Source organism: Carya illinoinensis, chromosome 13 (assembly GCF_018687715.1).
Source record: "Carya illinoinensis cultivar Pawnee chromosome 13, C.illinoinensisPawnee_v1, whole genome shotgun sequence".
Classification (NCBI taxonomy): domain Eukaryota; kingdom Viridiplantae; phylum Streptophyta; class Magnoliopsida; order Fagales; family Juglandaceae; genus Carya; species Carya illinoinensis.
This window is the reverse complement of record NC_056764.1, coordinates 34,476,679-34,499,901: the sequence shown is the minus strand read 5'-3', so window position 1 is coordinate 34,499,901 and position 23,223 is coordinate 34,476,679. Positions and strand designations below refer to the sequence as shown.

At 37.2% G+C, this 23,223-nt stretch overlaps 3 protein-coding genes and 1 long non-coding RNA gene across 6 annotated transcripts; 3 read left to right on the top strand and 1 right to left on the bottom strand.

The window, feature by feature from the left end:
* Positions 1-402: 402 nt before the first annotated feature.
* LOC122292223 lies at positions 403-2,799 on the top strand. Of its 2 annotated transcripts, none has more exons than XR_006236861.1 (4): positions 403-564; positions 1,721-1,864; positions 1,980-2,349; positions 2,639-2,799. It is a non-coding gene; the product is annotated as an uncharacterized LOC122292223 (long non-coding RNA). The 2 variants fall into 2 exon arrangements; XR_006236862.1 differs by having other exon boundaries at positions 2,689-2,707.
* Positions 2,800-4,148: 1,349 nt separating this feature from the next.
* LOC122292221 (ruBisCO large subunit-binding protein subunit beta, chloroplastic) lies at positions 4,149-10,034 on the top strand. Its single transcript, XM_043100459.1, has 15 exons — positions 4,149-4,308; positions 5,230-5,484; positions 5,597-5,722; positions 6,239-6,376; positions 6,513-6,608; positions 6,741-6,983; positions 7,088-7,322; positions 7,428-7,597; positions 7,748-7,825; positions 7,910-7,981; positions 8,113-8,217; positions 8,392-8,484; positions 8,578-8,670; positions 9,343-9,466; positions 9,577-10,034. The coding sequence occupies exons 2-15, from the start codon at positions 5,245-5,247 to the stop codon at positions 9,588-9,590; spliced, it is 1,827 nt and encodes a 608-aa protein (XP_042956393.1). The 5' UTR covers positions 4,149-4,308; positions 5,230-5,244; the 3' UTR covers positions 9,591-10,034.
* A 1,170-nt stretch (positions 10,035-11,204) lies between these two features.
* On the top strand, positions 11,205-18,113 carry LOC122292220 (pumilio homolog 12). 2 transcript variants are annotated; one of them, XM_043100458.1, is made up of 6 exons: positions 11,205-11,450; positions 12,219-13,872; positions 14,054-14,216; positions 15,912-16,075; positions 16,850-17,108; positions 17,738-18,113. In XM_043100458.1, exons 2-6 carry the CDS (start codon positions 12,224-12,226, stop codon positions 17,843-17,845), a joined length of 2,343 nt encoding a protein of 780 aa, XP_042956392.1. In that variant the 5' UTR covers positions 11,205-11,450; positions 12,219-12,223; the 3' UTR covers positions 17,846-18,113. The 2 variants fall into 2 exon arrangements, with proteins under 2 accessions (XP_042956392.1, XP_042956391.1); XM_043100457.1 differs by lacking the exon at positions 11,205-11,450 and adding an exon at positions 11,512-11,725.
* A 509-nt stretch (positions 18,114-18,622) lies between these two features.
* On the bottom strand, positions 18,623-23,086 carry LOC122292222 (protein MET1, chloroplastic-like). Its single transcript, XM_043100460.1, has 7 exons — positions 22,527-23,086; positions 21,619-21,725; positions 20,325-20,419; positions 20,113-20,189; positions 19,567-19,687; positions 19,140-19,199; positions 18,623-19,048 (listed from the first exon to the last, which is right to left on the bottom strand). The coding sequence occupies exons 1-7, from the start codon at positions 22,913-22,915 to the stop codon at positions 18,905-18,907; spliced, it is 993 nt and encodes a 330-aa protein (XP_042956394.1). The 5' UTR covers positions 22,916-23,086; the 3' UTR covers positions 18,623-18,904.
* Between the last annotated feature and the right edge of the window lie 137 nt (positions 23,087-23,223).

Sequence of the window (23,223 nt, the reverse complement as noted above, 5' to 3'; positions counted from 1 at the left end):
GGTGACAAATTGGCAGATGCAGATCACGTCACCAAAGACACGTCACTTTACAGTTGTTCAAGGCTTGTTGCTAGTCATGCTCTCGTCTCTATCCCTTCCCCATTTTCTGTTCCTTTTCCTTTCTCACACCCGACACGCCTTTGATTATTATTTCACTTCCAAGTTCCATCCTTTAGTTTTAATAGAACATGGTTTTACAGAAGTTTCCATGAAACTTATGTAAATAAACGACACGTGGTACAATGGTAGTAAGCCAACTTGTACATCCCGGTTCTCATTGGCTGAATCCTAATTCAAGGTCATGGGAGTCCCATGAAAATGACTCCTGCTTTTAAAAGAAAATGTAAATGATCGAATTTTCTCTTACTAATGTTTCTTTCGTGGAAAAATGCCTACCCGGCCCGAAGAGTAAATATATTATTATAGAGGAAAACAACATTTTCTTCTCCCTCCTCCTCTCTCTCTCATCTCAGTTTTCCACAAAAGAGTTGAATTTTTTTGGCCCTTTCTGGGTGTGAGAGTGGCTGCCATGAGTGACGCTTCCCATAGCAGAAACCCCTCTATGTATGTCTTCTTTCCTGATCCTTTCTCTCTAACTTTATGAGTCCAGCTAGAAGTTGCAAGGAAAAAATCTTAAAGACTGATAGCCATGATCTCCTAGGCAGTTTCCTTTCTATTTCCTGATATCTTCCGACAAATTTCCTCAGTAAATTCTTAGATCCTTCTTAAATTCCAACTAAGTTGTATTTTATCCCTGAGATCCAATGTGTATGTGTGTATTTATGTCTTACCTTGGATCATAGGAGTTTGAACTTTGATTGCTATGATTCCATTTACTCTTTAGTACTTGCTTTCTCATCGGATATACGCATGTAATGATGCACTTCAGTCTTCATGTAAATGGAGGTACTCCGAAGTGTAATATTGATGCTAGTTTGCTGGTCTGTCCATGGATCTATATATATAAATATCTGTAGGAACCTATTTAAGCACTTTGTTTTTTTCCTCCTCGATCAGCTTTCTGTTTCCATCTGTGTGGATCCAAACTTCCGAGATTAGGCTAGCTAGATGAAAAATAATCATTTGTGTCTGCAAAGTTCTTTTGCTTGGTTTTCTTAGTTTTAACCTCAGATCTGTCTCAACATGCTTGTCTCCCGACATCATACATATGTACGTTAGTACTGTTTAATCATCTTGGTCGACTTCAGCTTTACTTAAATTAGCCGATTCAACTCACTTTTATTTTTTCTCTCCCTTTCTGTTGATCTTGTTGTTGTTGTGATTAAAGAAGATCTACATGCGTTTGCTATATTCCAATCTATATCTCAATGCGTTCTTAAGAGTTCTGTCCAAAAGAAACAACTTTCCCCTTTATTTTCTTGTTTCCCAAGCTTGCTTGATCTGTAGTTATACATTATTAAACCTAATGGCTGGACGTGAAATACATTTATATACATCTGGAACCGATATAATTTACTTGATCCCTTCACTCCTCCAGCCGGCCCTTAATTTTCTCTGACCTTATATCTCATGACATGTGTTATAAGCATATAGAAATTAGTCCTCGATCCATGATCTGCATATTATCTAAATGTGTGTGGCAGCTTTATGCATGCCACTGTATAATATTATTGGTGTGAGAAAACAATATTTAAGTAGTAATGCTCTTGATCATGTCTTAACTCTCCTCCTCCTCCTATATATATATATATATATATAGGGAAACTGATCAGGATGGATATAGGGATCATCAAGATGATCAGCAGGATATAGACGGTAGAGGATATCGATTGGTCATACCAGAAGATGGATATGAATGGAAAAAATATGGCCAGAAGTTCATAAAAAATATTGGCAAAGTCAGGTATACGTAGAGGATTATAAATTATTAGATCTTTTCTTAATTTGTATGAATGATTTCATTTATTTTCTTCCATGATTAATAATATATGAATGTTATTGATGATGATGATGATCAGAAGCTATTTCAAGTGCCAAAGAAGTAATTGTGGTGCGAAGAAGAGAGCAGACTGGTCCACCTTGGAGGCCGGTAGTCTACGAGTGGTGTATGATGGGGTGCATAGCCACGAGTTGCCCTCATTAATATCCCAAGCCGACCAACGTCATCATGGAAGTACTACTAGTACCAATTCATCATCATCATCTGCCAACCAATATGATTTGTTGACACAAGTTTTTGGAGATCATTATCGATCATTAACTAATGCTCATCATCAACATCATGATCATGAGAATTAATAATGAATGATGGATCAAGTACTACAGCTTGCCTTGCAGCTTATTATATATGTATTTGATCGCAACAGTACCAGTACTCATCGATCGAAGGTAAATATATAAAATTCGATCTACTACTTGTCGTTTTCTTAATTTGTTGTATAGTATATATAGCTAGAACCTGATCATGATCATGAATATATAATGCTATTGTTCTAGTTTTCTATCTATATATGTAATTTGCTAGCTTGTACATGATGTTATAATTCATGTGATATTAATGCATGCATGCAGTAGTACTGATATTTGAATATTTTATACATGGTAATCAAAGCCTTTTATTAATTTGTATGTATATGTGATTGATCATATATCATACATATATATTATATATGACTAGGATCGGATGAGATTAGCATTAATAATCTTTCGTCTGAGCGTGGAATGCAGTGCAGTTGGTTCAAATGTTACTTTGTAATGCTGGAAATGCATCGATCGAAGCGCATAACTGGTAATTAATTTTCAAATATTAATCATGAAGTAGATTCCTAAAAGGTATGTCAACCTTTTCAATAGGCTCCTTTTTTTTTTCTTTCGCAAGTTAATATTGATCAAATTTGAAAGAGAAATGATATTTGCAATCGTAGTTGTATAAGCATCGTACAGTTTAAAAAAATAAATAAATTAATACAAGACCTAAATAAAAATAATAACTTTTTAATCATAGATTTTATTTTTTTTTAAAGTGATTATGTAATATTTACACACTTAACGACTGTACATAGCATTATTCAATTTGAATCAACTTGCGAAATATATAATATACTATAATATATACTCACAAACCAGCAGCCATAACAAATTAGTTAGTTAGTATTCATCCGTGCTGCATGCTGGAAGCACTGGAAATTAAACTCCAATGATCTCTGTTTATATATATATAACTATCATGTGTGTGTGTGTGAGAGAGAGAGAGAGATCATGGGCGCCGATCGAGACATACAGAAAAATATAGTACCGAAGGCGAAAGCCCTAGCTGGCTAACACGAGATCATGGGAGAGATGGAAGAGCTGGCAGCTGGCTAAATATATATATATATATATATATATATGTATGTATTTTATTGATAAATAATTAATGGGTAATTACTAATACTAAAAGTGGAAAGTAATTTACCTACTACCGTTTAATATTATTTATTAATGATCGATCAGAAAACCAAACATCATCCACTTGCCTTGTAACCATTAATTTGTTTGTGGGACAACGTAATACGTACCTTTTTTAATTAAAAAAACAGACACTATAATAAATACAAAACTGGTAGACCTTTTTATTTCCTTCTGAGCCCAACTCTAACGTGTCCTAAGAAGAGTAAAGCCCATATTAGATCATGTCCTAGTCCAACTCGGACCAACCCCTAACCCAATTAGCAGGCCTGCTTTCACCTAAGGTTAAAGTAAGACATTTAATTTGATTATACAATTTAATTTAAATAAGATGAGTTAAAATATTTTATTAAAAATTAAATAAAATATTATTATAATATTAATTTTATTTTAAAATTTAAAGAAATTAAATTATTTATTATATTTTATATAAAAATTATATAAAATAAAATAGTTTAATTTTACCTAATCAAATCAGTATTAATTATTTTGACAAGAAAAAAGGAGCAACTCACTCTCGTCACTTCACCAAACCAAAACCAACGAGCGAAAAAAAAGAAAGAGAAAAAAAGGTTATTCTAGAGTGTTCCAACGTAGGACAAACAAAATTGCTCCTCTGTTACATCCAACGGCCCAGACTCGCTGGAAGCTTCAGGATCCCTTCTCAATTTGTTTATTCTCCAAATCCAAAGGGCCTCCGTGAGTCCGTCTCCGTGTGTGTTTGAGGAGAGAGAAATCGCAAAAATAAATTGACTCTACTTTATATATAAGCTATACCTACTGCTACTACCATCGTTACGACATTTACAAAGTCACTCTCGGCATCTCTTATCCAGAACCCCCTCATCCCCAACGCTAAACCCTAGCATCAAAGCTCACTCTCACTTCCGCCGTTTCTTGGTAAGTTCCATTTCTAACATTCCCTTCCACACTCACTTAACCCTTCTTCTTTTTCTTCTTGTATGTCTTTTGGTTTTCTTTTCCCTCGTTTCATTAACTTCTTTGTTCCATATCTTTCCCTTGAATAGACAAATATTATGGGTTTTGGTTGGGCTCTGTGTTTAGTGGGCAAAATGCTTATCTTTCCCAGCAATTATCGATATCGCTTGGTATCCGGTTGCATTTCGTTTTTTCCCCGGTGTGCTTTACTGATATTCGATTGCCTATAGCTACTGCGGTTTTTTCCCCCCAGATATTGCATCCACGGTTGAGATAATTGGACATGATGAATTAGATTAGATTCTTAATCTTTTTTTTTTTTTCCCTAGTGTTTATCTTGCCCTGCCATTTGAGTTCGTCCAAAACTGGTTCATTTTCTCAGAAGAAAAGGAACTGCTTCGATATGCATGACTATTTAATTTGGTCAATCATGTTAAACCATCTACCTATGCTATCCATGAATACTTTATATTGGAAATTTGGCTCCATATTCGTGAGATCCAACGACTATATTTATTCTGATTTGGAAAATCATTGTTTTCAATACTTATGCTCGAGCCAATAACTGCTGATTCCGCGTTGAACCAATTGCAATCTCTTGTCTTTGTTGGGATGAAAGTAGTTGCTTGAGCTTTGGATTAAAGCTCTTATCTTCTTTCCCATCTTTATTAAATGAACTTCGTCCCGAAGATATTCAAGTTAAAGTGGAGTTGGCTTTGGTATATCGTTTGACTTATTCTTCTGAGAAATAGCCTCGTTCACATGTACATGAACCGTCTTTGTTCTGCGTTAGTGGGTTGTTAAATGATTATAGTTGGAATTACTTCCTTTACTTTTATGTATTTGCTATTACTAAAGCGGTATGATGTTTACTATTTCCAGAGTCTTGAGGGGTAAATGGCATCAACTTTCACTGCCATGTCTTCAGTTGGCCCCTTGGCTGCTCCTAGCTGTCGCGCTATGGATAAGAAATTTGTTCCATCTTCCGACAAGTTGTCATCTTCAGCTTCCTTTTCTCCATTCACTATAGCTAGGAGGCAGAGTGTAATATCACGAAGAAATCGATCTCCCTTGATTTTTGCAATGGCAAAGGAATTGCATTTCAACAAGGACGGCTCGACTATTAAGAAACTGCAAGTGAGTCTATAGCTTAGACACTGTTAACTGTTTTCTTATTGGAGAGAAGTTTCCATTTTATTTTATTTTTTTTAATTCTAGCTTCTAAAATATATTTCTTGGTTTGTTTCAGACTGGTGTGAACAAGCTTGCGGATCTAGTTGGGGTTACTCTTGGTCCAAAAGGCAGGAATGTTGTTTTAGAAAGCAAGTATGGCTCCCCAAAAATCGTTAATGATGGTGTTACAGTGGCAAAAGAGGTATACAATAATGCATTATTAATTATGGCACCAAGGCTGTCCATTGAACTTCAAAACAGTCTTGATCTCCAGCCCTTCGATTGTTTTGGTGTTACGTTCCATTGTTGTTGAAACTCAGGAGCAGCTGAACTTGTTAGTCCCAACAAGATTATGTTTATCTAGTAAGTAATAAAAATGTATAAAAAGGTGCAACCCAAGAATACAGGAGGTATACAAGATAACAACTACTTAGGAGGAGAAAAGGCTACAAAATAAATCATGAGATTGAAACACTTTAGTTTATAAAACCTTTCCACAGGTGAATGGTATTGCAAAAGAAAGCTAAGCCATTAGATAAAGTTTGGAGCCTATAGAAGCTGTCCAATAATCTTACGTTGACAATGACTATTATATGCTATTCTGTCGGTACTCTGCTTTGCACGATTTTTGCTTGCATCCACTTTTTGTTTTTCAATGGCAAAAACTCTTTATCATCTCTTGTGATGTATTGATAGACTATGGTTTTTCCCATGTAAGGTTGAGTTGGAAGACCCAGTTGAGAACATCGGTGCTAAGTTAGTGAGACAAGCGGCTGCCAAGACCAATGATTTGGCTGGTGATGGAACAACAACTTCTGTGGTTCTTGCACAAGGTCTTATTGCCGAGGGTGTTAAGGTTGGTATCTTCAATCATGCCATGGAGTTGTCTGGATCCTGTCCAGTCCACTTCTTATTAGAGACTAGAAAGAATAGAAACCTATGCCTTTTCTTTCATCATGAATGATGTCCGGACCTCATGAGTTAAATTCCAGGTGGTAGCAGCTGGTGCAAACCCTGTCTTAATTACTCGAGGTATTGAGAAGACCACGAAAGCTCTAGTTTCTGAGCTTAAGTTGATCTCAAAAGAGGTAATGTTTATGCAGCCATTTCTTTCCTGATTTCAAGCAGTATTATTATAGAGCCACCATGATTTCTTCTTTATTGTTCCACTTAGTTTCTAGTAATGTCACTCATCAATCGAGGATGACATTGGTCTTCAGGTTGAAGACAGTGAGCTGGCTGATGTGGCAGCAGTTAGTGCTGGAAACAACTATGAAGTAGGAAACATGATAGCTGAAGCCATGAGTAAGGTGGGTCGCAAGGGTGTGGTGACTCTAGAAGAGGGAAAAAGTGCCGAGAACAGCCTGTATGTTGTTGAAGGAATGCAATTTGACCGTGGTTACATCTCACCTTACTTTGTCACTGATAGTGAGAAAATGGCTGTTGAATATGAAAATTGCAAGGTTTGCATTCTGACAGATATTACCTGTTATTTCCTATTTCCTGCAATTAATATCGTTGGCAGGAATGTGTTGGCTTTGCTAATTGATGTATTTTTTTAATGCAGTTGCTTCTTGTTGATAAGAAAATAACAAATGCTAGGGATCTTATTAACGTTTTGGAGGATGCTATCAGAGGTGGATACCCGATTGTGATAATTGCTGAAGACATTGAACAAGAAGCTCTAGCAACTCTGGTTGTGAACAAGCTTAGAGGGGCTCTGAAGATTGCTGCACTCAAAGCCCCTGGATTTGGAGAGCGAAAAAGCCAGTACCTTGATGACATTGCCATTCTCACTGGAGGTTGGTCGGCATCATCATGTTTCTCCTGTTTTGCCCTTCCTGTGTTCTTCTGAATTATTGTTCGTATGTGGAGTAATTTTTTTTTTTTTTTTTTTGGGCTTGCAGGAACTGTAATCAGAGATGAGGTGGGGCTTACCTTAGACAAAGCTGACAAGGAGGTGCTTGGCCAGGCTTCAAAGGTGGTGCTTACCAAGGATATTACCACAATTGTTGGTGATGGAAGCACACAAGAAGCTGTAAACAAGAGAGTTGCACAGATTAGAAATCTTATTGAGGTAAACATCTCTCTCTCTCTCTCTCTCTCTCTCTCTCTCTCTCTCTCTCTCTCATACACACACACACACACGTGTGCACACACATGAGCCTTGCATGTGTGTGATACATTTTGATTATTTTAAAGGTAACCAAAATGTATTCTAACACAGGCTGCAGAACAAGACTATGAGAAGGAAAAACTGAGTGAAAGGATTGCAAAATTGTCAGGTGGTGTTGCTGTGATTCAGGTAAGTTATCAATTACCTCATATAATTGCGATCTGTGATTAAGTATAAAATATTATGCTCATCAACTTCCCTCGGAATACAAAGGTTGGTGCACAAACAGAGACAGAGCTTAAAGAGAAGAAACTGAGAGTTGAAGATGCTCTTAACGCAACCAAGGTAATTTATGATTAAAATTATGCAGAATTTCTGTACTATTAGTGCCAATACGTTGTATGCTAGTGGAGAGCCCTCATCATTGTTTCTGCTACAAATAAAGCAGCATTGTTGACAATTCCAATGACTTTCAGGCTGCTGTTGAGGAAGGTATTGTAGTCGGTGGTGGATGCACCTTGCTGAGACTTGCGTCGAAGGTGGATGCTATCAAGGACAGCCTTGACAATGATGAAGAAAAGGTTAGTCCTGAAGTTTCTGAAGTTGTGAAAGTCACATCTAAGCAATCAAAGTCTTAAATACGGAAGACATCACACAAATTTATAGATCGTGTTGAATATGAAAGGAAGCATCGGTTTCTTCTTTTTTATTTTCAAGGCCGCACTTTAGGGTCACATTATTTGGGTTAATTGCAGGTTGGAGCAGATATTGTCAAAAGAGCTTTGAGCTACCCATTGAAATTGATTGCCAAGAACGCTGGTGTTAATGGAAGTGTGGTCAGTGAGAAGGTATCCCCATTTTTCTTGTCATTGTAGTATGCGTTGAACTCTACAAAGTTGTACTGTACTGACTATGGATTTTTCTGTTTCCTTTGCATTCAGGTGCTATCCAGTGACAATCCTAAGTATGGATATAATGCTGCGACTGGCAAATATGAAGATTTAATGGCTGCTGGTATAATTGATCCAACTAAGGTGAGTTGCCATCTTGAATCTCTTCAAGCGAAGCATAACTTGGTTTTGCCTTGCATTTGGCGTGTGTCCTTTTGAAGCTGCTGGGAGTAATAGTTTTGAACAATGTATGATTAAATTAATGCCTGCCATCACTCTGCAATTATGTGTAGTCATCTGATCATGCTGGTTAAAGTTGTTGAGTAGTATCTCATGATTTTTGCTCTTTGTTTGGGAAAATTATATATATGTTGGCACATCTTTCTGGCGTGTGGGTTTCTGTAACTATGAAAGACATAATGATTTCTGTCACTATAAAAACTATTGGAACATCTTGAATAAGCTAAATATAGAAATGTTGGGCCACTGCCCCCAGAATTGGTATAGATTTCCTTACCCTGACAAAACTCTGTTAAAATCATGTCCTGTGCTTGATTTCCTTTTTTAAGTCTCTTTTTTCATCTACTGAACAATATTTATCTCTTTTTTCTGTTTCTTTCTTTTCTTTTCTTTTTTTCTTTTTTTGTGGTAGCTGCATCCAAGTGTGGTTGGTTTAGCTTAAGCTATTTTGGTTTTGGTTTGCATGTTGATTGATTCTGTTATGGGGATTTATGATGCGCGGAAGTTGAAGTGGATTATTTCACTAGTTGAACCGTTTTCAAGGTAAAAGTCTGAAAGCTAGTTATGTCGTTGTAGGTGGTCAGATGTTGCCTTGAGCATGCAGCCTCCGTAGCAAAAACATTCTTGATGTCAGATTGTGTAGTTGTTGAAATCAAGGAGCCCGAGCCAGTGCCTGCTGGCAATCCCATGGACAATTCAGGTCTGAAGTTGCTGATTGTGATAGTGTGATGGTGCCAATTTTATCCTTTTCTTCGTTCTAGATGATGTTTTCGAAACTCATGCATTGGGGTTATTTCTTGGTTGTTTCAGGATTTGGCTACTAAGGTTGATTGACGGCAGAGCTTTACAAACGGAAGCGGGAGATGCAAGAGGGGGGGTTGTGGAAAAAATGCCGTGCGGTAGCAAAATTGCCGCAAAGGCCTGACACATAAATCAACTCTGTTAGTTTAATAGTACTAGATCTGAATTTTTGTATTATGTCCCAGCAAAAGTCGTAAAATTGTGGTGAGGTTAGGTTGCTGGAGTAGAGCATGTTTTCAAGGCTTATGAGAGAGACGTTGGGTTTATAATGCTTTTTTAGCTTTTTGGGACTTTGCCTTGAGTGATTTTAAGCGTGATGAAGGTCATTACTCTCACCTCTATTTTTCTAATGTGTAAATTGGACGCGAAGTTGTGTTTACGCACCACACTTGGGACCACCTTTTGTCTGGTGCGGGGCCTGCAGAAGGTATACGCATTTATAATGGAAGACCTAGCAGTGGCACTCATCATTTGTTCGTGATCATCATCTAAGTATTCTTTTCTCCGATTTAAACAACATAGAAAAAGACAAGCAGGCTGATGTCTATATATATAAAGCGTATATAAATTAAAAAAGAGTTGCATCTCTTTTGTAAGCACTAGAATTGGCTTAAGCTTATAATGAAGATGTTAGACGGTAAGTTTAAAGTAATGCTCATTTTTAATCTCAGGCACAGGGGCGCGACACAAATGGGGGATATGGAAGGAAAGGAAACAAGTTTCACGTGATAGAAAAGCGATGGTCGAGAGACTACCGTCTTCGGTTCTGGGGAAGATGGGATAAAGTATGGACTGGACCTACTCACTTTTTAAATGATGTTCTCTAATTGTACGAGGGAAAGGCATGTTGTTCACGACGACTAACACGAAGGATGTGTGCGCGCAGAGATTGAGGGAGAGGGAGTTTGTGTGAACGTGAAAGAGATCAGATGGGATCATTTGTTTTACAAAAACAAATTACTCAATGGACCGGCAATTGTTGTCTAATGGTAGAGGTAGACATATAATAATAATAATAATAAAAAGTAAAAATAAGGGGAGTTTTATTCCGACCGACCCAATTAAGGTGTAATGCATGTTAGATTTGTCATTTGGTGTGGGAGTGTTGCCTCTATGCGTCTGGAGACATTACATTTTGTTATAATTAAGGATTAGCTTAAGCTGAGCACTGTAGCGTTGCAGCGCTTCATTTTGTTGGACTCCATCTTACAGTGAGACACTATAAGATATTATTAATTATGATAAAGATAACCCAATTAATTAATGTTGCACCATTCAATTATCTTCTCTCTCTCTCTCTCTCTCTCTCTCTCTCTCTCTCTCTCTCTCTCTATACATTGCAAACATTTTATACATAATTCATTAGCATTAAAAAGAAGATAAATTCATTAGCAGGAGATAGAGCATCTCTTTCTTTTTACAGCTTTTTAGCCTAAAAAGACCGAAATAAAGCAAAGAAGGAAATATGGAAAGTAAATGTGAAAATGGGTATTATTTTCTAGTAAGAGAAAAGAGAATATCAAAAGATAAGAAGATATTGGTATTAGGATGGATGTTTATGTATCATTTATGTATGTTCGTAAAGTAATGTCGTAAAGCAGACCATGAGATACCATCATCGTATTATTATTATTTTTATTATTCCACACAATTCCATGCATGTAAATCTCCCATTTCTAGTTTCCGTTTCTTCTTGCGTTCCTTTGTATTTGTGCTAAATCAGCATTTGCCACCTCTCTCTCTCTCTCTCTCTCTCTCTCTCTCTCCATTGTAAACCTCTCCTTCTTCACGCCGCCTCTCTTTCTCTTCTGTTTCTGGGTTATCTTCTCTTCACCCTCCACCATGCCCTCTTATTGTCTCTAATGACGCCTCTTCCATCAGTGGTACGCCCTTTTACACTTGGGATTCTCACTTATTGCCTTTTGCTTTCTTCTGCATTGTTCCTTCTTCTCTTTTTCGACTTGTAATTATCTTTCATTCTGTGTTCTCCGTTTTGACGATCGCGCATCATTGGCACATGTGATGAACTAGTTGACTTTCGCTTCTGATTCTGTGGGAATTGCTCTCACATTCGACTTTTCTTTCTTGGTTTCCATTTGACAAAACTTGAGGACGGAGTTGTTTGGCCCGATGACTGATGATAATGATGATGATACAAGTTCCGTAGTATTTTCTGGGCTCCGTTTTTTATCTGGGTTTTTGGCATTGAATTGATTGTCTAGCGTAGAATCTGGTGATGTTTTACTGATCTTAGTAGTCTTCCTATTATTTGAATTGCTATTTTTCAAAATTCAATTCTTTCCTGTGTTTGGAGAATTTGGTGACATGGGGATGGCAGTATCCGTTGATTAATATATGTTATTTTTCTGACTATGAATTTAGATGATCAGTCGCTTTAGTGGGAGGATTGGTTTTTCTCTGATTGTTTTGTTCTTTAGTAATTTTTTATAAAAATAATGCTTATTTGGAAATAACTCTGGGATTACTGATTTTAAGTGATTTTAGTTTCCTTTCTCCATTAAAGGTTTTTTATTATTATTATTATTATTATTATTATTATTATTATCCAATGGATCCACATTGCCTGGTAGACCTTAGTCTGTTTGGCAGATCAGATGCTTGAATCATAAAGAGCTTACTTTTCTTGACAGATTGGATGGGTAAACCTTTCACGATTGGCGAAATGAAGGAAGGGAGAACTGAACTGGAATTTGATGAATTTGAGAAACTTCTTGGTGAGATACCAATTGCTACTTCTGGGAAACCACATTCTGATGACACTGGGCCAAAGATGGCGTCTTTCGAGGGAAGTTTGTCTCCTATCAGTGTGAATTCCTGCCAAGGGCCTATCAATGAGAAACTCCAAAACTTTGGGAGTTTAGGTGACAGAAAAATCTCATCGAATGTAACTAAGCAATTACCCATTATAAGGATTCAACCAGAGGAAATGAATCTGCCCGATGATCAGTCCTTGACATCTGCATTTGCAGGATTGAGCTTTACTGATGGTGTGACAGCTGCTCCTTTGGCAAAGTCTAAATCCTTAGAGAATTGCTCCATTTTATTGGATGGCCAACATCTAAAGGACTTAAAGAAACCTAATTCCAATGTGGATCCAAATTTGAGGGCTATCCTTTCTCTTCAATATCCAAAAAATGTACCTTGTGGTTTCGACAAGGTTGGTGAGACAAGAGCTGGCCAGGAAAGTTCAAATATGTTAAAATTCAATGCTGAAGAACTTAAGAAGCGCCAAGTAGGCTATCGCCAGCAATTTGAAAATTTCTCTGCTACTGCACCATTGGCTCATGCAGTGCAAGGCCTTCAGTTCCTCTCTCATGTGCCGGTCCACCATGGTGTGCAGTTTCCTGCAATGCCTGATCAGCAACAATTTTTCCTGGATGCACAATCTCTGCAGCCTTATTTTCATCCGCAGCAAATAAACGAGCGTCAGATAAGTTGGAGGAGTATGGAAGAGGAACAATTTTGTAGGATACATCACCAATACCTTTACTTGCAGCATCTTCCCATTCAGAGGCTAGAAGCTCAGCATCCTATTCAAGACCAAGGGAATATTACAACTAGACTGACAAGTGAGAACCTGAGGGAGCCATTTGTTGAGGTGCCAATCTCTTGCCAACTTGAAAATTCTCGACAAGAATCATTTTGGAACAATAGTGCAGACTACAGGACCTTAAACCTACCAAATCCTGCCATGTCTTTCCCAAATTTTAGTGCAATGCCAGTTTTGGAAAAAGTGGCAAAACAGAAGTTCCCTGAAAAAATCCTGACAAAATCACATGGAACAAACACCCAAGAAAATGTGAAGTTTGGCACCGTGAGTAAGAATGAATCGCTAACCCGTGTCAGCCGAAATGAGGAGGCTCTCTCAAATCATCATCATTGGCATGACTTTTCTATTCCAAGGACCAGAGGCTTTCAGTTGGATAGTTTGAGCTTGTGGGGTTTGTCAACTGAAGATGCAAATCTTAAAAGCACTCATCTGAAGCCAGTGCCTCAGAAATGTTACTCTGTTGATGATGCCACTGGCAGAATATATCTCATGGCCAAAGACCAACATGGTTGCCGCTTCTTGCAGAGAAAATTGGCTGAGGGCACCCGAGCAGATGTTGAAAAGATTTTTTTTGAGATCATCGATTATGTTGTTGAGCTCATGACAGATCCTTTTGGAAATTACCTAGTACAGAAACTGCTTGAAAATTGTGATGATGATCAGCGGATGCAAATACTTCATACAATCACTAGAAGATCTGGGGAACTTGTTAGGATTTCGTGTAATATGCATGGGTCGGCTCTCTCTCTCTCTCTCTCTCTCTCTCTCTCTCTCTCTCTCTCTCTCTCTCTCTCTCTCTCTCTCTCTCTCTCTCTCTCTCTCTCTCTCTCTCTCGCTTGTTGTTGCACAATTGATGGATACTGTTTTGACTCGATATGTTTTAGTTGTCTGCTGACTTTTTCTTCCCAACGGCAGGACTAGGGCTGTTCAGAAGGTCATTGAGACCCTCAAGACTCCAGCGCAGTTCTCCATGGTTGTTTCCTCACTGAAGCCTGGTATTGTGACTTTAATAAAAAACATTAATGGCAACCATGTTGCACAGCGCTGCTTGCAGTGTCTAATGCCTGAATGTACTGAGGTAAGTGCATGTCTCTTGTGCATATAAGTTTCTTCAGTCAATAGAAATACTTGTGTGCAAAAGATGTTTACCAAGGTTTACAAAGGGTAGACATCCTAAGTCCCCCTCGGGGGGATTACCTGGCCATCTAGAGATTAGACATCTTCAAGTCGAAGGTGTCCAATGAATAGGATGACAACCTTTTTCTATGTTAGATTTCTTCTACATATAATAGAGTTAAATCTAGCCTAGCATGACTCAAGTCTAAGTTTATATGGCGCTATATAGCCATAGTATCATTTGTATTATTTGTAGTTAAGCTGCTCCTCAAAGCAACCATCTCGAAATATTTTAGCTTGACTTTTATCAGGTGGAAGAGACCAGGAAGTTGTCCCTCAAAAGTTAGGTCCTTTTTTAAATCAAAACGCTGAGGAACTTACTATTGTCTCGTGTGCAAGTGAACCCAAAATATTGATGTTGAATTGTCCATACCTTGCACTAAACATTGAAACGTGCTAGAGAGTATCTGGTCCTATAAATCTCTCTCTTTGCTGGAACCCTACTGTTGGCGCCTTGCAGCTCTGCATTTTTATTGCTGTTCTGTTAGTCTATCAAAAATGAATTACTCAATTTTTGGAGCTGCATTCATATGGTGCACATCTGGTTGGTCAAATAACTCCCTAATCTATGGCTGGTCTTTTTAACTCATTAGGCACTCGTCCTCTTGGTTGTTTGCATTCATGTTGTTTCATTTCATATCATGAGAGAAGGCCAAACTGCATATCTCAGTGGCCTCTTTGGTGATTGCTTTATTCTCCAGTAGTATTGACTTTCTTCTAAGCTTCTGGGTAATTGCTTCAGTCAGTTCAGATATCACCAGGAATTTAAATATTTCTACAACTAAAGGAGTGCGCCCATTTCATATTTATAGCATAGGGTACTGTTCATAGCAAATGCATTGCACAAATAGCTTGGTATCATTAATTTGGGTAATTACATTAATTAGAAAATGATCCTGTAATGACCCAAGGAATGCTCAAGACACATTTGGACAAAAAGACTGACAACATTACAACTGAAGCTCATTGAAATCATTACATAGGCTAACAATTTCTCCCTCCCCTGAATTTGTAGGGTTATAATCACCCCCTTAAATTCCTAACATTCCCGTTAAGCTATTCTGTTACAAGTGCTATAGCACAAGTCTCACTATTCTGGTTGAAGATTGGTTTTAATACCATTTGTAGTAACTCAAAGGAAAGCCCAAGCCAAATCTGAGCCTGTACTCTAAAGGGACGCCCACTTTATGATTGAAACTTTTTAGAATCATTATAAAAGCTAAGAACTTCTCATTCCCATAGATTTCGAGTGTTGCGTATCTTCTTCCTCTATCATGTAGTATTAGTGTACTATACATTTAGTGTTTTGCCTTCCTTCAAGTTATATTAAAGGTAAGACCAATGAAACCTGGATCAAATGAGACTACTGGATTCAAGGCTATGTAAGGTAACTTGCCAATAAAAAGCAACAAATATAATGTTTGCAATTCCCATGCGCATCTTGACTAAAATTATCATCTCCTATTTGGTCAGCTCCTCCTATAGATAGATGAATCTCATAGTGTTTCTGCTGTTATAAATCTTAATATATATTTGACTCAGCAATTGAAGGAACACCATGCCATGAAATTAAACACTAGAGATTTTCCTTTTGCAGTTCCTTTTTGAAGCTGCAACTGCTAATTGTGTTGACCTTGCAACGGATCGCCATGGTTGTTGCGTGCTTCAAAAATGCCTTAGCCATTCTGATGGTGAGCAGAGACGCCGTTTAGTTTGCGAGATAACATCAAATGCTCTGATACTCTCCCAAGATCCATATGGGTACTTCTTTTCTCTTTCTTTTTTTCCCTATAATCATGCTGTCATTTTTTCTTCTAAACACATCTCTTCCTAAGAGGAGCTTGGATGCAATTTTTCTCACAAAATAATTGAAAACATTTTTTTTTATAAGTATAATAATTGAAAACATGCATTAATTTGATCACTCATGGTTTTAAGTAGGGTTATGCCTTGCACCAACCAGGATGGCCAAGAAAAGGTCATGTAGCTAACCTGAAATGCTTGTAATGAAGCTTTTATTCAGCAAATAATGATACACCCACAGCTCTTTAACAACTAACCAATGTGATAGTGCCACCTCATTAAAAATGCTTAAGTTTTCTTCTTTGAATCTTTCAATTTTTCATAATTGTTCTTAAGAGTTGTAGGTGTATTATGACTCTTATTCAGCCTAGTTGATATTTATCAGAAAATGTTCTCATATCGGTCAAAGGAATGTGCACGCTTAAATTCGTACTCTGCATGTGCAGTAATAATGCTTCAGAACCAGTCCTTGGTGTCTGAAGACTCAATTGCAATTGGGTCACTGGCTCCATTTCCAGCATTTTTTGAGATTTTATTTGTCATGTGAGGGATGTATTTTAAGAAAGGCAACCCAATAGCATCTATTATGCCATATCTATTTGGATTTTAAGATTTCAGTGACTTTTATTACACTACTGTTCTTGTTCTAGTGAGGCTTTTAATTTCCCATTATGCATGCGTTGTTTGAATGTTAGATTTTGAAATTTGGGATCTAAAATTTTGGTTACACAGGAATTATGTCGTGCAGTATGTGTTCGATCTACAACTTCCATGGGCAACAGTAGATATTCTTAACCAATTGGAGGGTAACTATGCAGACTTGTCCGTGCAGAAATTTAGCAGTAATGTGGTCGAGAAATGTCTGCACTATGCAGGTGAAGACTACCAACCTCGTGTCATCCAAGAGCTGATTGATAATCCTCGGTTAGATCAAATTATGCTAGATCCTTATGGCAATTATGTTATCCAAGCAGCTTTAAGTCAGTCAAAGGTTAGTAAGTACATTATTTTAATCTTTTTTTTTAACGGAAAATCTCAACCTTTTTTGCTTTGCAACTGTATGATATATAAGATTATACTCAGAAGACTTGGGATTGATCAATCATGTATTTGGGTGACTTCTTTATTTTTTATTTATGGTTGCTTCTCCTCTTTTGGTGTCATTACTATAGTCATCTTCTTTAGTATTGAAGCATCCATTTCCTCTTCATGGATTTAAATCTAGTTTTCTCTTTCCCGAGAACCCATGTTTTCATGTATGGTGTCGTAACAGCAAGGTTTAAAGTACTCAGTTTGCTAAGTAGAAGCAGGAGATTAAAAGCAGGAATTATGGCTTTAAAAATTTAGGGAAGTGTGATAGATGGCGTCATTAAGATATGATTGTGTGGTAAATTTTGATACAAACTGCTGTTGTGATTGCTATGTTTGTTATGCTGATTAAAAATAGGAGAGAGGATCGTTTAGTTTCCAGCATTATATGTGACCCGACTGGGAACAATTAAACATGACATTAGGGTAAGAATTCCAGATTACCGAAGGGAATTGAGTCTTTGATTGCCATGACTTAACTCTATTTTTGGACAATTTATGATTTTAATAATTATTTTACTTGTTGAGCAGGGAGCTCTTCATAATGCATTAGTGGCTGCCATAAGACGCCATGATCCTGTGCTTCAGACAAGCCCTTATGGGAAGAAAGTCCTCTCTAGTAGTGGTTTGAAGAAATAAATTGTGGGTATAATACAACTTTTGTTTGCCCTAGACATAGCATTTGAGCCTTCTTAAGTCTTTTTTATTTCTGCCTTCTTTTCCTTTGTACATTTTAGGTCTGGCTGTTGAAGAAGATCTTGTATATTATGTAATAAGCAAGTGAAGTAAAGGTTTGAGCTGGGCTTTATGGCTTGTGAATTTCAGAACTCAAAACCCTGACTTAAAAAGAAACAGGTCAATGACGCCTTTAAAAGCTCATCTACATAGATGGAAGGTGAATTTCTCATGCTAGGCATTTATCTTTTTGGTGTTTGGCAATAGATTGCCACGATTAGCCCTTGTTTATGTTGTCCTAGTTTTTACATCCAAACGGGATCTAAAAAAACTCATTTAAAAATATAAGAAAAAAGATTTAAAAAAAAAAAAAACAAAACAAAACAAAAAGCTTTTGTCTCAAACAATCCCAGCTTTTTAAAGTAAGAGGGTTGCAAACAAATTTCGTTGTTTAGATATGGTGTCTTTTTCTAAAATAAAACAGTTTAGCCAAACAATTGCACTTATGGCCATTTTACTGTCAAATGACTCAAACCATGCTTCGACATATTTAAGAAAATAACGACTAGATGTTTCTTGCTTCTCAAACGCTGCCAACAAGAAAATATTTTGGAACCATGGTGGACTGACTTAATTAGACAATCAGTCCTCGTCTGTCACAACTAAATATTGATTGAAAACAAGGGTGTGCATGTATATGTATGTTTGTTTGTTCTGCATAACAAAAGGAGACAATCGAGGTAACAGAAAATGAAACGTTACTCTGTTAGACTTCCCTTCAATGAGTTTTTTGTCTTCAAAATTACAGATAATATATATTCTGATTGAAGAGAGAATTCATGAGAAACATGTCATTAAGAAAAAAAATCACAATGAATTATCAATAGTCATTGAAAAGTGATGACATGAACAAATTCACGAAAGAGAAACTGATTGTTTTGTAATATTGCTATGCCAATCCCTGCATTATCTTAGTGCCATTTGGAACTTGGACTCCGTTTTATTTGAAACTAATTCAAGGCTCTAGTTCTTGTTGAATATGCCAAATAAAGACTTAATGGCATTGATGGCATTTTCATTGATAAATGACTCGTCGAACCTTTTTAAAAGAGTCTCAAATTCCTCGGATGTTCTTATACTGGCTAGGTCAGGATCTGTTCGGATTCTCTGTTCATCAGTAGCAACAATTTTAGACAGCTTGCAGATTGTACCGTATAAGAAAAATGGTGCCTGTTCTTTTTAATCACAGGTTAATTACCTTAAAGTCTTCAAATCCTGCCTGCAAGGCATCTTCAAGCGCAGAGAGCCCAGCTTTCATCTGTTAAAAAAAAGTTATTGGTTATATAAACAGATGTATAAAAATCCTGGCTTTTGGCAAATAAGTGTGAGAGATACAAAACAAGAATATATCCATCATCAACGGCAATAATGTAAACAAGAAGTAGCAAAAAGTCAATGGGTAAACTCAGATGAGATGCTCTTCCTAGTTGAGCACATGAGCTAGAGTAGAGACTGCAAATTGAGAAAGCTCCTCTATGGGAAACAAGGCCAAATAGTGCAGATGGGGGAGTGTCGGCTTGCCATTTTTTTTATCTAGGCTTTGGGAAGACTGAGGATAGTGCTCTTAGACATGTTTGCTCGACCAACAAAAGATGGCAATCAGATCATGCATGCGTAAGGAGTACCTGATTAAGCTTAGAATAACAACATGCCACATTGTAACTTGCTACTGAAGCTTCATCTAGATCTGGTTGTGATCCCAATACTGACTCGAACCTCTCTAATGCTTCCTCATATTTGGCATTCCTTTATCATTAACATAAAAGTTATCAAAAAAGAGAATGAAAAAGGAAAAGGGAAAAGGGAAAAAAAGATATATTTGTTGGGCAGATGGATTCTCACTTTGCCTGCAGAGGGAAAAAGCAGTATATTCTATACGTGTCAGATCAAATAAGCACAAAAGGCATCTCAGGCCCCAAAGATCTATAGCTGGAAATTTTGTTGAGGGGAAAAGGGTACTTCTCCTCTCCTAAGTTTTGATATGAATACAGGGCCCAAAGTCATGAAAAGCCACAACCATAGAATAACAAGTTCTAAAATCTATAATTTTTGGCTTTGGTACAATTGGTCGCAGTCCACCCCATTACTATTATATGATTCAGAGTCATCAGCTTAGGCCACCGCTAACAAAATAAAACAAGCTTAAATCAAGTTGGATCAGCATGTCTTACTTGTAAAGTTGCAGTCCTTCACGAAGGTCCTTTGCCCTGAGCTCTTTCTGTTCCTTTTTTCTTAGAGCATTTTGCAACTGAACTCGATCACAAAATCAGACACTAAAGATTATTAATGATAGAGGAAGCAAAGGAATTAAGAAAGAGTTCCAGCTTGCAATATCAGCTAGATATTCAGTATTAACTGCCATTTTGGAGAAGTAAATACGTACTTGAATTTCCCTCACTCTGTTACTAATCACCCCCGAGTTCCTCTCAGCTCTGATAATCTCTTTTTCTGTTAATTCACCACTATCATCCTGCTTACCTGACAAAAAAAGTATACAGCCTCAGACCATGATGTAAAATCTACAAGGTCAATATAAACTATAAAATGGAGACACGAACATAGCAATAAATTTGTGGGGAATCGGGGATATTGTCTGATGGAATACCATTCTGACCTAGAGAGTGAAATTGGAAGTGTCATAGAAGACAAGCCAAAAATGAATTGTGCATCTGAATAAGATTGGGAGAGATCGTGCTGTGTTAGGAATTGAGGTCTATTGGTTGTCTTTGGTTTGGACAGGATCTACTGTTATGTTAGGATTAGATTGGTATATGCTTGCATTATGACTGGATTGTATTTCATTTTCCAACTAACTGAACCGCAATACGTATGTATATATATAAATATGCACACGTATATATTTTTTATATACACACACGGGGTCTCTGCTATCTGAACGGAGTTTCTATTGTATTTGTTATTTGTGAATTTCTGTTTTTTGTTGTTTGTGAGTTTCTATTTCCAGCGATTGGTATCAGAGTCGTGTTCTTGTCATGGATGTGGGTACATAGACCTCCAGTTATTGAATTACTCCACAATCGAAAGAATTTCAATGCTTTAGGATAATGAATATTCAGTCATATGGCACGAAAATGAGAGCTTCTTCAAATGGAGATAGCAATAATGAAAGAATATGCTAATATTAATGAAAAAGAAGAGAATGAAGTAAAATGTGAAATCAATAAAGAGGTGGAGGAAAAAGGCTATATTATCAATAAGAAACGAGCATCTGGTCTCAACAATACAAAACATATGGCCAAGAAATGGTTTACTTGCTGCATAAATTACAATCTCAATCCTTTAGACCTCCTTTCGATCTAAGAGGTTTATTATCTCAATACGCAATAGATGGGTGAAATTGTGCAAAATGATAAGTTGAAAGATTAGTAGCAGCACTTGTCACTTTTCAGTGGTTAAATCAATGCTGGAATAAGCTTTGTCCTGTCTTTTGTCGCTATGAAAAATGAAGAAATGCTTTGAGATGAAATTTTATTTTAAAAAGAATAAAAAAAAGGAAGACTTTGTGGTCTCTCCTATCCTACAGGAGTTTCTATTCTATTGCTTTTGTTGTTTGTGATTTTCTGATTTCATCGTTGTCTAATTAAATTCAAAATGATTGACATTAGCATGAGCACGGTTGGTTGTCATTATTCCCTGAGAATGGATTGCAAACTAACCATATCTCTTCTGCATTTTCATCAACAATGGGCCAACTCTTTGGCGAATTGTGTACATTGTCCTTCCATATTCAGCAGCAGGCCATATTTCTGTCCCAAACACTGCACTGCATGTACATTTAGCACTCCTTAGTTACATTTCAACCAAGTCTTCATCGAAATTTCAACAAGAATCACAGAATTTTCTTTTAGGATTCAGGGAAATCAAATAGATGTAGATAATCCCATAAAAATTTATCTTGCATATTAGGAACTGGGGTACTCCTAAATCTTTTGAAAATCTATGAGATGCATGAGTATAAAATTCCAATGAAACTCGTGGTATATAAAATAAGACACTAACATCATTCACACTCATAAGCCATATTCAGCTCTGTAAAGCACAAATCCAACCTCTTGGATCTTGAAACATAATTTTTCATCATTAAGCTCAACCAAGGCGCCATCTCTTCCACCAAACCATTGGTTCGTCTCAATGCTATGCTAGATAAGTACCAGGCATAATCGATGCTGTCACAACTTATTCTTCTTTGAAGATGATCAAAACGTCCAAAGAAAGAACTTTGACTCAATTAATTATAACACAGAAGTTAGTTCCGTTAAAGCTAAGTCAAGACCAGGCCTCTATGGGTCGTCCCTATCACAAAATTTAATCCAAACCGTGTGTCTTGACCAACTCTACAACATTCCATATACTAAGGATATATAAATTCTCCTCCACAAATAAATAACATCAAATCCCAGATGGAAGATTAACCTCCTACCTCATTAACAATCTCATCAAGTATATCAATCGAGTACGCTTATAATTATATAAATATCCATACTGCATATATTATCGTTTACAGAGGAACAAACTTTGTCACAACATTAAAAAAGAAATGCATAGAAAAGCAAGTTAAGAAAACCTGGTGGCAAGTACTTTATCCCCAACAGTGAACATCCCAGACTTGTCAGCCGACCCACCGGGCGCAATCGCATCTATGTAAGTTCCACCATCTCTGCCCTTGGCGAATTTCAGCCCATATGGTTGCACCAGCTCCACCTCATACTCTTCGTACTGCTGTTCATCTCCATCTCCCACTTCACTTCCACCCCCTGGTTTCGACCTCTGGGACCCAGTTTCCGATGTTTTAACGATCAAAATGGATGGTTTGAGCTGCTGGGTACGTGAAAGAAAGTTTGAAGGGCTGAGAAATGAGTGGTTGTTGAACGACAAATGGTTGCTTTGAAAAACCAGAGCTGGGGTTCTGATGGTTCTTGGCAATGGTGGTGAGGAGTAGAGAGCTAAAGACATGGTTGGTATGTTAAAAAAGTCAGTCTGACTTTGCCTGTTTTGAGTTTATAGAGACCAGATCAGAGGTGAAGAAGATGTCTGAGTTGTGAAATCCGGTAGAAAACATGGTACCATTTGGAGATGGAAGTACTTTTGGTCTCCAATTCGAAGATGTTTTGGATATCAGGACTGTTTAGTGGCTCTGGTAGGCCGTGTGCTAAGCTCGATGGTGTTGTGCCACGTGTCACTTACGGGAAAATGGCTTGGAATGTTTAAATATTGCAAATTGTGTGTTTTATTTTATTTTATGAATTTTGCTACGTACAGAT